This window comes from Scyliorhinus torazame, chromosome 1 (genome assembly GCF_047496885.1).
Source record: "Scyliorhinus torazame isolate Kashiwa2021f chromosome 1, sScyTor2.1, whole genome shotgun sequence".
In the NCBI taxonomy this organism is placed as follows: Eukaryota; Metazoa; Chordata; class Chondrichthyes; order Carcharhiniformes; family Scyliorhinidae; genus Scyliorhinus; species Scyliorhinus torazame.
In genome coordinates, this window is record NC_092707.1 from 336389653 (window position 1) to 336402609 (window position 12957).

General features: G+C 51.8%; 1 protein-coding gene across 1 annotated transcript in view; it reads right to left on the bottom strand.

Moving 5' to 3' along the window:
• The window catches only part of ush2a (Usher syndrome 2A (autosomal recessive, mild)), a 1730413-nt gene that overhangs the window by 1402742 nt on the left and 314714 nt on the right, over positions 1 to 12957 (bottom strand). Inside the window, exon 11 of the mRNA XM_072506478.1 lies at positions 8544 to 8674. Coding sequence (XP_072362579.1) covers positions 8544 to 8674 — 131 coding nt within the window. The remainder of the gene's footprint in view (positions 1 to 8543; positions 8675 to 12957) is intronic.

Genomic DNA, 12957 nt, shown 5'->3' on the forward strand with positions numbered 1-12957 from the left:
GGAGCTCGTTCTGGCTGCACTCGCGTCCCAAGGAATAGCCTGGGGGCCATCACACACCCCGAGGGAGGAGGAGGTGATGGGGCCCATGCCAGTGACTCCCGCAGGATAGGTGCTGGGCTTCCTCAGCGCCTCTGAATCCCCCTCACCTATCCCTGGCACATTGAATGGGCAGCAGGCAGAACAGGGTGGCACGAGCCACCTGTGAAATCCGGAAGACAAACGGGACCTTCCAGGCCTGGTCACACTAGAGGACGGCCGCCAAAGGGGACCTAGGTCACAGGGCGGGAACCACAGCAGGCCGCCTCCACCCCTGATGTACCACCTGGGGAACCATCTAGACGGAGCGTTAGGGGCCATAAGGCCAGAACGGTAAACACCAGTTAAGTTGGCACGTTGCAGAACATAGTTTAGCGATAGGGGCTAGAGCACAATAACTGTAAATAGCACAATCAATACATGTTCACCAACGTTTTGAACTGCCTTGGTGCAGGGAGGTTGCAGGGTGATTGGACAGTGGGGAGGATGTGTGGGGGTGGAACGGGACGGTCTGGCTGCCAGAGGCCAGGCTCCCTCGTCGGTAAACCTGGTGCTGATGATAATGTCCCGTGCGCGGCGGCCCAGCCACACATGTTGTGTGGCCTCCAGTGACTGTCAAGGCCCCATGCGTTGCCCATCCTGGCCCTCCTCCGTACACTCCTCAATGGATGAGGCTTGGCGTTCATCCTGCTCCTCCAGCATGTTGCCCCGCTGCTGAGGAATTTTGTGGAGGATGCAGCAGGCCACTACACTTTGGAAGACAGTCCTAGCGCTATACTGGAGGCCCTCTCCAGTGTGGTCCAGGCACCTGAGCCATATCTTCAGGATGCCGATGCACCACTTGATTGTGCCCCTGTTCGCAGCATGGGCACCGTTGTAGTGGTTGCCCTGGTGCCTCCAAATAGGTACGACCACAGCGGATAACTCCTTGTTGCCCAATAGCTCACCCCTCAACCAGGGGTGCGGTTCGAAAGTGTCTGGTACCATCCAACGGGGTGCCAGGATGAAGGCGTTGTGCACGCGCCCTGTGTATTGGGCACAGATGTGCAGCTAGTGGTCACAATTGCATGTTCATCGAGTGGAACCCCTTTTGGTTTGTGAAGGCCAGCCCCTCATGGGGCGGCGCTCATAGGTGGACATGCGTCCCGGCAATCACCCCGCTGGACCTGGGGCATCCCAGCAATGGTGGTGAACTCCAATGCCTGGGCTATCTGGTGATAAGGATCTGGGGGGATTTGATGAGAAATCCATAAATGTTGCGTTGGGTGGCGTCTGCCACAATGTTTCACAGTGTGATGTGTCTGGCCGCAGTTGGCCTGTTGGCTTACAAAGACTATCAAAGTCCCTTGTCCCCCTCAAGCCAACCCATCATCCTGGGGTGGTCCTCGAACATCCCGGGGATCTCTGAATGTCCCTGGATGTAACTTGAGGTGTTGGGTGCTCTGAGGTACAGACGAACCAACACGGTTGCGATTGGTACAACGCAGTTTTATTCCAACTAACTATTTACACATCTGACTTGGTACTCAGCACGTGGTGACTGTGTGAGTGTCTTGCTAATGAGGATACGGGCCAGACTGGAGTTGTCAGCCGGCAGATTTGCCGCTGTCAAAGCCACCTGTGCTTCGACCTGACATACGAACCCCTCCGCATCTGGCGGCGTGCTCACTGCTCTGGATAGGGCATCCGCCACGATGAGGTCCTTCCCTGTAGTGTAGACCAATTGGAAGTCGTACCTCCTGAGTTTAAGTAGGATGCGCTGGAGGTGAGGGGTCATCTCATTCAGGTCCTTGTTTATTATGCTGACCAGGGGGCGGTGGTCAGTTTCGACCGTGAACCGTGGAAGACCATAGACGTAATCGTGGAACTTGTCTAAACCGGCAAGCCCAGGCATTCTTTTTCGATTTGCGCGTAGCGCTGCTCTGTGGGGGTCATGGCCTGCGATGCATAGGCTACTGTGGCCCATGATGCCGTGTCATCCCGCTGCAGGAGCACTGCTCCAATGCCGGATTGGCTGGCATCAGTTGAGATTTTGGTGGCACGAGACGTGTCAAAAAACGCCAACACTGGTGCCGTAGTGAGTTTGCGTTTGAGCTCCACCCATTCCAGCTGGTGTGGGTGTTGCCTCTGGAACTCTGTGGATTTTCTGACGAGGTGGCGCAGAGTCGTCGTGTGGGAGGCAAGGTTGGGAATGAACTTCCCTAGGAAGTTGACCATGCCAAGGAAGCGTAGGGCAGCCTTCTTGTCGGCCGGCTGCGGCATGGCTGTGATGGCGCTCACCTTGTCTGCATCCGGGCGGACCCCTGACCGGGAGATATGGTCCCCCAGGAACTTCAACTCGGTCTGGCCAAAGGAGCACTTGGCTCGGTTGAGGAGCAGGCCGTTTTCCCATATGCGGGCAAAAACGCGTTGGAGACGATGTATGTGCTCCTGCCGTGTGGTGGACCAGATGATGACATCGTCCACATATACACGCACCCCTTCGATGCCTTCCATCATCTGCTCCATGATTCTATGGAAGACCTCGGATGCCGAGATGATGCCAAATGGCATCCGGTTGTAGCAGAATCTGCCGAAAAGGGTGTTGAAGGTACATAGCTTTCGGCTGGACGGGTCCAGTTGGATCTGCCAAAATCCTTTAGAAGCATCCAGTTTCGTGAATATCTTCGCCTGGGTCATTTCACTGGTGATCTCCTCCCGTTTGGGTATGGGATAATGTTCCCTCATAATATTATTATTGAAGTCTTTGGGGTCTATACAGATGCGGAGCTCGCCAGAGGGCTTCTTGACACACACCATGGAGCTGACCCATGGCGTGGGCTCCGTGACCCTGGATAGGACCCCTTGGTCCTGGAGATCCTGCAGCTGCTGCTTGAGGCCATCTTTAAGTGGCGCAGGAACGCTGCGAGGTGCGTGAACGACCGGGATGGCGTCCGGTTTGAGGCGAATTCGGTAGGTGTATGGCAGTGTTCCCATGCCTTCGAATGCCTCCTGGTTGTGGGCGAGGAGCGATTGGAACTCTGCATCTGGGAAGTCAGACGTGCCGTCTGGAGAGAGAGAGAGAGAATTTGTTGCACAAGGTGGAGAGCCTTACATGCCTGTGCGCCCAGCAGGGAGTCCTTCGATGAGCCAACTATCTTGAACGAGAGTGTGGCCGTGTGTGTTTTGTGTGTCACCTGGAGCTGGCAGGATCACATGGCCGGGATAACGTTCCCGTTGTAGTCGACCATCTTGCACCGGGATGGCTGGATGGTGGTCTGACCTTCATGGCATAGAAGGCTGACCATGCTATGAGGTTGGCGGAGGCGCCAGTGTCCAGGCGGAAAGTGATCGGCGATCGGTTGACCGTTAGGGTGGCACTCCATTCATCGCTCGGATTGATGGTGTTCAGCCGGTTCGCATCAATGACTGCAACCCGGAAGGCGTCTTGGTCATCTGTGTCGTCGGTTTGGATGTCGTGATGTGGAGGCTGAATGGTCCGCACCTTCCTGCGAGGTTGTCGGAGATGTGGAAGATCAACAGGTTGAGTCGCTCGACAGTAGGCAGCGTAGTGGCCCATCTTGCCACAGTGTAGGCATTGTCGGGTTTTTGCAGGACATTGCCCTTTTAAATGTGCAGCTCCACAGTTGCCGCACGTCATGACGCCATGGCGTTCGTTACGCCACTGCGCATGCGCAGTTCGGTCTTGCGTCGGGCGCGCCTGCGCAGCACGTCCCTCAGTGTTGCCGTAGGTTTGGGCGCGCACAAATGCGGGAGGCCTCAAAAAGCGCGCGAAACGACCGCCCTCGTCCGGGCCGCGGGCCGGGAGAAACTCGATTGCCTGGATGCGTTCGGCCTCGTGGGCGGCCTGGCTTGCCGATTCGATCGCGTGGGACCCCCTCCGTGCCAATTCGGTCGCCTGAAATTGGGCATAGCGGCTGGTCGCATTTTCATGCAGGACACAGGCTTCAAGCTGCTGGCGTAGGCCACTGGAGGCAACGCCAAAAACGATTTGGTCCCGGATCATGGACTCTGAGGTGGTGTCGTAACCGCAGGACTGCGCGAGTATGCGGAGGTGCGTCAGGAAGGACTGAAAGAGCTCATCCTTACCTTGCAGGCGCTGCTGAAAGACATACCTCTCAAAGCTTTCATTGACCTCAACGTTGAAGTGCTTGTCGAGCTTGAGGAGGACCGTGTCATACTTAGATTTGTTCTCGACTTCCGCGAACACCAAGGAGTTGTATACATCAATGGCGTGCTGACCTGCGGTAGTGAGGAGCATGGCAATCTTTGTTCGTCCGAGGCGCCCTGTTTTTCATTGGCTTGCACGAACAGTTCGAATCGCTGCTTGAAGAGCTTCCAATTTGTGCCCAGGTTCCCAGCGACTTGTAACGGCTGCGGTTTGTTGCGGGTGTCCATGGCTCAGGATGGCAGATTTGCCGGTAGGTATCGATTCACTCACTGGTACCATGTGCTGTCTCCAGATGGACTGGCCAGGAGGTGTCGTGTTTCTTGTCTTATACTGTGTCTGCTCTTGTCTGTGATTGGCTGTCGTGTTATGTGTGCTAATTGGTCTGTTGGACTGTCTATCATTATGTATGTGTTATGATGTATGTTTGAATATCATGACATAACTGTCATGCACTCTTCCAGGATAGCGTACGCACACATGAGGCGGGAGTCACACAGGATCTGTACATTCAGAGAGTGGAACCCCTTCCTGTTAATAAAGGGCACTCCCTGATGCCATGGTGCTCACAGGGTGATATGCATGCCATCAATGGCCCCCTGGACCTGGGGGTTCCAAATGATGGCGGTGAATCCTGCAGCCCGGGCATCTTGGTGGACCTCGTCTCAGTCAAAGTTGATGTAGTTTGACGCCCGAACATTCAGAGCATCCGTGACCTCCCGGATGCACCTGTGGGCTGACGATTGCAAGATGCCACACAGGTCCCTGCTCGAGCCCTGGAATGACCCAGTAGCATAGAAATTGAGGGCAGCCGTGACCTGCACGGCCACCGGGAGCAGGTGTCCTACTCCTCCACAGGGTGCCAGGTCCGAGAAGATGTGGCACAGGTGCCGCACTGTCTTCCTGGTGAGACGCAGTCTTTTGTGGAACGTGGTGTCCATCTGAAGGACAATCGAGTCTTCTACACCCTAGATCAACGTCAGTGGACCCTTCGAGCTCCTCCTCAGCCTGATGGGTGGCTAGGTCTTGAGCCTGAGCGACAGGCCCCTGGTGCAGTGGTGGAGGCTCGAACCTGCATTCGCCTTGATGCAGTCGACGATGTCTGCCTGCGTCGGCTGCGACTATCAGCCATCCAGTGTGGAAAGATTTCTCTCACAACTGACATCTCACCCCTCCTTTGAGATCGCCTTCAGCTGTCAAGATAGAGGCTTGTCACTATCAGTGGGCTGTGAAATGGAATGAAAACAACCAAGTTCGAAGGGATGAGAGGCATACTGCAACATTGAAACCACAGAGCCTATTGAAACTTCAAGGGAGCTCATATGGGCAGGCTAGTACAAAGGGGAACATTCAAGGGGGAGGGGGGTAAAATGAACTTCCAAGAAATAAGTCCTGTGAGAGTTTTGTAGGACACAGGCTGCAACTGTGGTTAGCCCTATTCTGAGTGTTCACAAGAAATAAAGCAGGCTTCAATGCTTCACATACCCAATTCCCCCCCCGCCTCTCCAATGGGCCCATGCGTGACCCCGACCTGGCCCCCTCCAGCCTCCCAACCCCTTGAAGGAACCTCCACAGCACCTGGCCAGCTTCAGGGAGATAAGTGGAAAGGGCCAATCAGCCCTGTTCTCCTGCTCGGAGTCCATAGCGCCTGGTTCCCACTTTTGTAGAGCAGTACTGAATGATGCTCATGTGACTTCCTGCTTGGGGTTTGGGGAGCGGGGGAGTGACTCCCACGGTAATGGGATTAAAGTGAATGCACATGAGGTGTGATCTGTTTCACGCTCTTTTTGGGCGAGATCTTAATTATGCCAGCTGGAGCAGGCCGGGAGAATGGCAAACTGTTTGGCGCCCGGCGCAAATCTCGTTTTGAGGCTCCCCCACTATTCTCCTGACATAGTGAACTTGGTGCTGAGCGCCACGTGGCCAGAGAATCACCCCCAATGTGCACTCTCTTCTGGGTGCTCTGCAGCTATCTGGCATTAACATTGAAATTAACAGCTTCAGATTTTGTAGAATCCCTACAATGCAGAAGGAGGCACTGGGCCATCAAGTCTGCACCAGGCCTCTGAAAAAATACACCACAAAAGCTCATTCCCCTGCCCGATCCCAATCACTCCTTAACCTAACCTACACATCTTTTTTGGACACAAAGGGGCAATGGAGCATAGCCAGTCCACATAACCTGCACATCTTTGGACTGTGGGAGGAAACCAGAGCATCCAGAGGAAACCCGGGGAGACACGAGGAGAACGTGCAAACTCCACAGTCACCCAAGGCCGGAATGGAACCCGGTCCCTGGCGCTGTGAGGCAGCAGTGCTAAGCACTGTGGCACCGTGCCACCCTATTACATTCTCCCTTTTCATTCCATCAGGGATAACTGGTCATGTGGATTGGTTCTATTGGTGTCTATGCTTGAAGTGCCCCTCTAATATCTATTACAAGGCCTGCAGCACTGATCCCTGTTCCTGAAAGCAAACAAAATTCACATTGGGTTCGCTGAACTTCGATTTTTGCCCCTTGCCGATCCTCCAACTAAGTCTCGATGAAGGGAACAAGGATTCATTTGATAGCACATCTGAGTGAGTGCCCTGCCTCTGGACCAACAGAAAACTGAAGCGGGAAAACTGAAGTGGGAAAAAATAATGCATCCTCCTAACTCATTAACATGGCTGTCCTCCATTTTGGCCCTCTAAACTCCAATAAAACTTTAAATTGGGCTGAGTTGTTAGACCTGCCCAAAAGTGAAGCCCCAGAAAATCCAGGCAAAGGATCACAGGCAAAATTCTCCCCCAACGGCGCGATGTCCGCCGACTGGCGGCAAAAACGGCGCCAATCAGACGGGCATCGCGCCGGCCCAAAGGTGCGGAATGCTCCGCATCTTTGGGGGCCGAGCCCCAACATTGAGGGGCTAGGCCGGCGCCGGAGGGATTTCTGCCCCGCCAGCTGGCGGAAATGGCGTTTGTTGCCCCGCCAGCTGGCGGAAATGGCGTTTGGTGCCCCACCAGCTGGCGCGGAAATGTGGCGCATGCGCGAGAGCGTCAGCGGCCGCCGACAGTTTCCTGCGCATGCGCAGTGGGGAGAGTCTCTTCCGCCTCCGCCATGGTGGAGGCCGTGGCGGAGGCGGAAGGGAAAGAGTGCCCCCACGGCACAGGCCTGCCCGCGGATCGGTGGGCCCCGATCACGGGCCAGGCCACCGTGGGGGCACCCCCCGGGGTCAGATCGCCCTGCGCCCCCCCCCCAGGACCCCGGAGCCCACCCACGCCGCCTGGTCCCGCTGGTAAATACCAGCTTTGAGTTACGCCGGCGGGACAGGCAATTTCTGGGCGGGACTTCGGCCCATCCGGGCCGGAGAATTGAGCGGGGGGTCCCGCCAACCGGCGCGGCCCGATTCCCGCCCCCGCCCAATCTCCGGTACCGGAGACATCGGCGTGGGCGGGGGCGGGATTCACGGCGGCCAACGGCCATTCTCCGACCCGGCGGGGGGTCGGAGAATGACGCCCCACGTGTTCACAGTCCCAATTTCCTTTCTCCAATGCAAAGCAGAAGAAACGTAACCCTGTTACCTCAACAAGTCATTTGATTGTATAAATGAAGTTACAGAATGCATTCGCTGTAAAAACTTGATAATTTTAGCAGCATCCTATTGAAGGTACACACCACGAGTTGGAAATCACCACCAAAAATGTATTGGATGAATAAAAATAAAGGGCAAGATTTTCCACGACCTCCATGGCGTGTTTCGCGGCTGCGGAAGAGGCCCACCATTGGTCAACCCACAACTATCAACGGGTTACCCCGTTGTATGCCAAAAGATCCCACTCGTGAGAACGGTCGGACAATTCAGGCCAAAGAACTTTTGATTATTACACAGTTACAAAATGACGAAGTTTCATAGAGTAAAATAATCTAGAACAGCAGAATGGATCATCTTGTGCAACCAAATATTCCAAAATTACTCAGATTAAGACAATTTATGTCTCTCCACAAATAATGAAGAAATACAATGAGCAAAATATTTGCAAAAAATAGAATTGTGCAAAAGCTATGTTCAGCTTCCATATAACTTAAATGATTTAGGCAGTCACAAATATTAATGATTATTAGCTATCATCACTTTGTTGACATAAAAATATTCTCAGTATAAAATTAAACAGTGAAACAGAACCCATTACAACGTAATTTGTCACAACAGTCTCATCGAGCTAGAGATAATCCTGCAGAGAACAGTTACTTAAGCAATCTTGATTAAGCACAAAATTCTATTCCCTGCTTAACTCACTTGTGCTGCCATTCAAATGAATTCTTTAAAGCATACTTGTTCTTATTAAAATTACCCACCTGATCACACAGGAGGCTCCCATTTATGACTCCAGATTGTAAGCAATCACAAGGTTTGCACACATCAGTTGCTGAGAGGCTGATACCTACTTCTCGGTAAAAATAGCCTTTACACCATTCACAATTTTGTCCTGCAAGAATTGATTGAACAATATTCACAAATTAATCAGGCTTTCAGAGTAGATTCAAGTCAAATATGTTCAAGTGCACGAGGTTTGCAAATACTCAGCATTGTTAAAAACACAAAACTTGTCTCACAATATTATAGAGAATAATTTTAGACAAGAGATAACAGTTCAATTTTCCCAAAGAATTTACCTATATATAAAGGATCTCCCATGGTGGTTTACAAATGCTGAGGGGTAATTTGGGTTGTGCAGTGTGACAGAACCAGATGTGCAAAACGTCAGCAGAGACGGAGCCCAGTGTCATGTTTAAAATGAGATGCGTTGCGGATTGGCATTTGGGGCCTGTCTTTGATCCCGAAACAGGCAACGTGCACAAAATGTGTGCCTCGCGGGGGGAACCAAATCCAGCCTGAATCTGGAACTCAGGCATCTAATATTATCCAGGGGAATGTCGCAAGCTGGATACAAAATTGGCTCAGTGGCAGGAAAGAAAGGGTAATTTTTGATGGATGTTTTTGTGATTTGAAGGCTGTTTGCAAAGGGGTTCTGCAGGGCTCAGTACTAGTCCCATGATTTTTGTGGAATATATTAATGATTTGGACGTAAAATGTAGGGGGAATGAACAAGAACTTTGGAGGCAGGGCAAAAAAATTTGGCCGCGTAGTTGATAACAAAGAGGATTGCAGTGGACTGCAAGGAGGTATCAATGGACTGGTCAGGTGGGCAGAAAAGTGGCAAATTGAATTCAGCTCAAAAAAGTGATGCATTTGGGGAGGCCGATACAAGACAATGGATGCTACGGAGAGGTGTAGAGGAGGTGAAGGGCTTTAGAGTGACTGTCCACAGATCCCTGAAGGTAGCAGGATAGGTTGATAAGGTGGTTAGGATAGTATTTAAATCCTTCCATTTATTAACTGAGGCAATGAACTTAACAGGGAGGTTATGCTGGAACTATGTGAAAGTTTAGTTAGGGCATAACTTGAATACTGTGTGCAGTTCTGGTCACTTCATTACAGAAAGGATGCAATTCCATTAGAGAATGTATAGGATAGACTTACGAGGATGTTGCCAGGGTGGGAAAATTGCAGCTATGAGGAAAGATTGCATAGGCTGGGATTGTTCTCTATGGAACACAGAAGTCTGAGAGTAGATTTGATGAAGATGTAGAAACCTGTGAGGGCCCTAGATCAGGTGATGGGAAGGGCCTATTTACTGATTTGTAGAAGGATTAGTGGGGAGACAAGGAATATATTTTTCACCAAAACAGTTGTGGGGGTCTCGAACTCAGTGCCTGAAAGGGTAGTAGAGGCAGAAACCCGCAACTCGTTTAGGTGTCTGGATATGCCACGGACCAAACGCTGGAAAAGGGGATTGGTTGGGTGGTTCATTTTCGGCTGGCACAGACTTGATGGACCAAGTGGCGTCTTTCTGTGCTGTAAGCTTTCTATGTGTCTATTGTATTCTGTCCAAAGACAAGCTGGTACCTTTTCTGTTGCCACTAGCAGCCTGTCCATTGAAAATAGATGACACGGAATCATTTTCTAGCTAGTGACAACCCAAAATTAAGCAGCGACCCAGTTAAGCCCTAGCAGGGAGGAAAGCTGGTGGTGAACAGTGGTGAACAGTGGAGTGGGGAGACCTTGGATGCGATACTCCGGAAAGAATTCTAAGCGTGGTAGTGAGCGGGAACTGGCGCAAGCTTCCCGGCGCTCGACCCGGCAACGCAATTCAACGTTAATTGGTCCACTTGAACAAGACCCCAGGGGCTTCACGCCACAAATGAAAGCATGCCAGCCAATTCACCGGACCACGCTCGCCAGGCCCCCCCTGCTTACAAGGTTGAGCAGCACTTAAGTGGCACTTGCACAGCCAAGCCCACTCAGTTTACAGCCTTGGCGCCGAGACGACCAGCCCTAAGATTTGGAGACAACGCCCCCCCCCCCAAAACCACCCATCTCCAACACGACCAGCTCTCCCAAACCTCCATTCACCCCCACCCCAACCGACCCTTGTAGCCATCTGGGATGGCCACTTCCAGAATACAAAATGGATGTTTGCAAAGATTGCAGGGAACTATAGACAATGCTAAAAAAACAAGCAAGCACAGAGCCTGCACGTGTATTGGGACCGCAGCTCCCAGACGAGGCTGAAACTGTAGGTCTATTAGCATATTGATGGCCCCTCTCCGGGAACAAAGGGGAGATGTTCAAGTAGCCGATCTGGCTCCAGACCTCGCGGCGCCAGTTCCCCAAACCGAAAGCACAAACAAAGCCAGGCCACCTAGGACATGCCCAGCCATCAGGGCACCCACCCCTTTATTGGTCAAGGTCAATACGAGTGAACAAGAAATGGCCCAATTGATTGGGGTCAAGTTCAAGGCCTGCCCAAAAGCACGAGAAGCCCCTCCGGGTATAAGAAGAAGGCCCCGAGAGAAAATCGCTCTCTTGGAATCAGCTCTCAAAGCGGAGAGACCCCTCCACCAGCTACGCCAGAAGCAAGTAAGTCCAAGGTCAACATTCGCTACCAGATGGATGACCTTAGCTGTTCTCTTGTACCATTTCGACCCCAGCAGCCTCAGATCAAAACAACGGCCATTGTGCCTCTGACTGAGTGGGCACCCGAAGCTAAGTATAGGCTTTAGAATTAGAGATAGTTTAGTCTGTAGTATTTCGTGCATGAGTAGATATTGCTGTGTATGTAAATAAATAGTATTGACTTTGAACTAACTAACTGGTGTATCGGCTCTTTGGTCAGTATTCGGGTTTGAACCTTGTGGCGGTATCGAAAGATACCTGGCGACTCTAAAGCAAACATAATTAGGATTAAGGAAGGCGACCATATTGACCGCCATATTTAGAACCAAATAAAGAGAGCAATATTTACTGGCCACTCCGCCGGGACTCGACCTAGAAGTGGCCTAGTCACTCCAAGAGAACCCAAATTTGAATTGGAATCCAATTGGAAACAGAAAAACTACAAGTGTAAGAACAATACTGATCAAACCTCCAAGATTCGGAAGTGAGTTATTTGCATGCGTACTAACAGGGATATAAGGTAAACCTGAGAGATTTTGTTGCGTAAAACTGTCGGGAGTTTAGTAGGCCGGAAATTAGTGTGAGTGTTACCCGTGTTTACATCACCACTTTATCACCCCCTGATCCAAATTCGGTAGAGACCACAGAGATAGTGAGAAAAATGGCAATGAAGGCAATGGAACGCCTTATGAACCCCCAAGAATTCGAGGTCACAGCGACCAGTAGAGTAGGACAGTGTCCCGTATGGGAAGAGGGGATCAGAAAATATCTCAAAGGGAAAGGATGGAGTGAATTCTGCGCCAATGATGAAACAGGTCCCGGAAGTATAGGGCATACTTGGTGGGAGAACCTGACAGAGATCCATAAGAAGAGCTTAGGGAAAGCTCGCAGGCCAATGGCAATCGTGTCCTGCTTGGCACAATTGCGAGGCACAGAGGAAGTCGTTAGGACGCTCCGTAGAGAGATTGAGGAGAGAGACATGGGTACTGAAGGAGATGTGAATGGATATGAGAGAGAGAACAAGGAACTGAGAGAGCAGTTAGCAGCAAGGGACAAGGAGGTGGCTGATGCCAAGCAGGCACACCAATCTTGTCACGCCCATTTGAGCAGCTTTCAGTCCCAATATGACAAAGCCTACCAAGTCACGCAACGCGCGGTCTTGGTAAGACAGGAAACAGAACAACAGGTTGAGCAGTTGCAGAAACAGTGCAACGACTTAAAGGCAGCCCTACGAGCGCTCCACACTTCCACAACGGAACAAAGGCAGAGCTCGGTAGATCACGCAAAGTGCCGGAAGCAAATTGCAGAAGCAATCTCTGCTTTCTGTTCAGAATGGGTATCAGAGCATGTTTGGACCCCTGTTAGACCAAGAAAATGGCCCGATTGGCAGGAGTTAAACGAGACTGCCGACAGATATGTACATGGCACATGTACACAGGAAAAGCCCCAAAAGAGAAAAGCGCCACAACCCCCGACTGCACAGGCAGAACACACCCCTATGAACCATGTAACCACACAGTGCAGGGCAACAGCGGAAGGAAACCCAGATTTCCTGTACACCACCCCGTTAACCGTCACCCAATTACGGGACGCTGTGACAAGATTACACCGTTCGTCCCCACATTGGACCCCCACCAGTTCTTTGCTAGAGTAAAACAGCAGGCGACCATGTACGTCCTGGATGAAAAGGAGCAAGTAAAGCTCACAGTTTTAAGCCTCGACCCTTCAGTCGTGGCAGCCGTCCCCGACCCA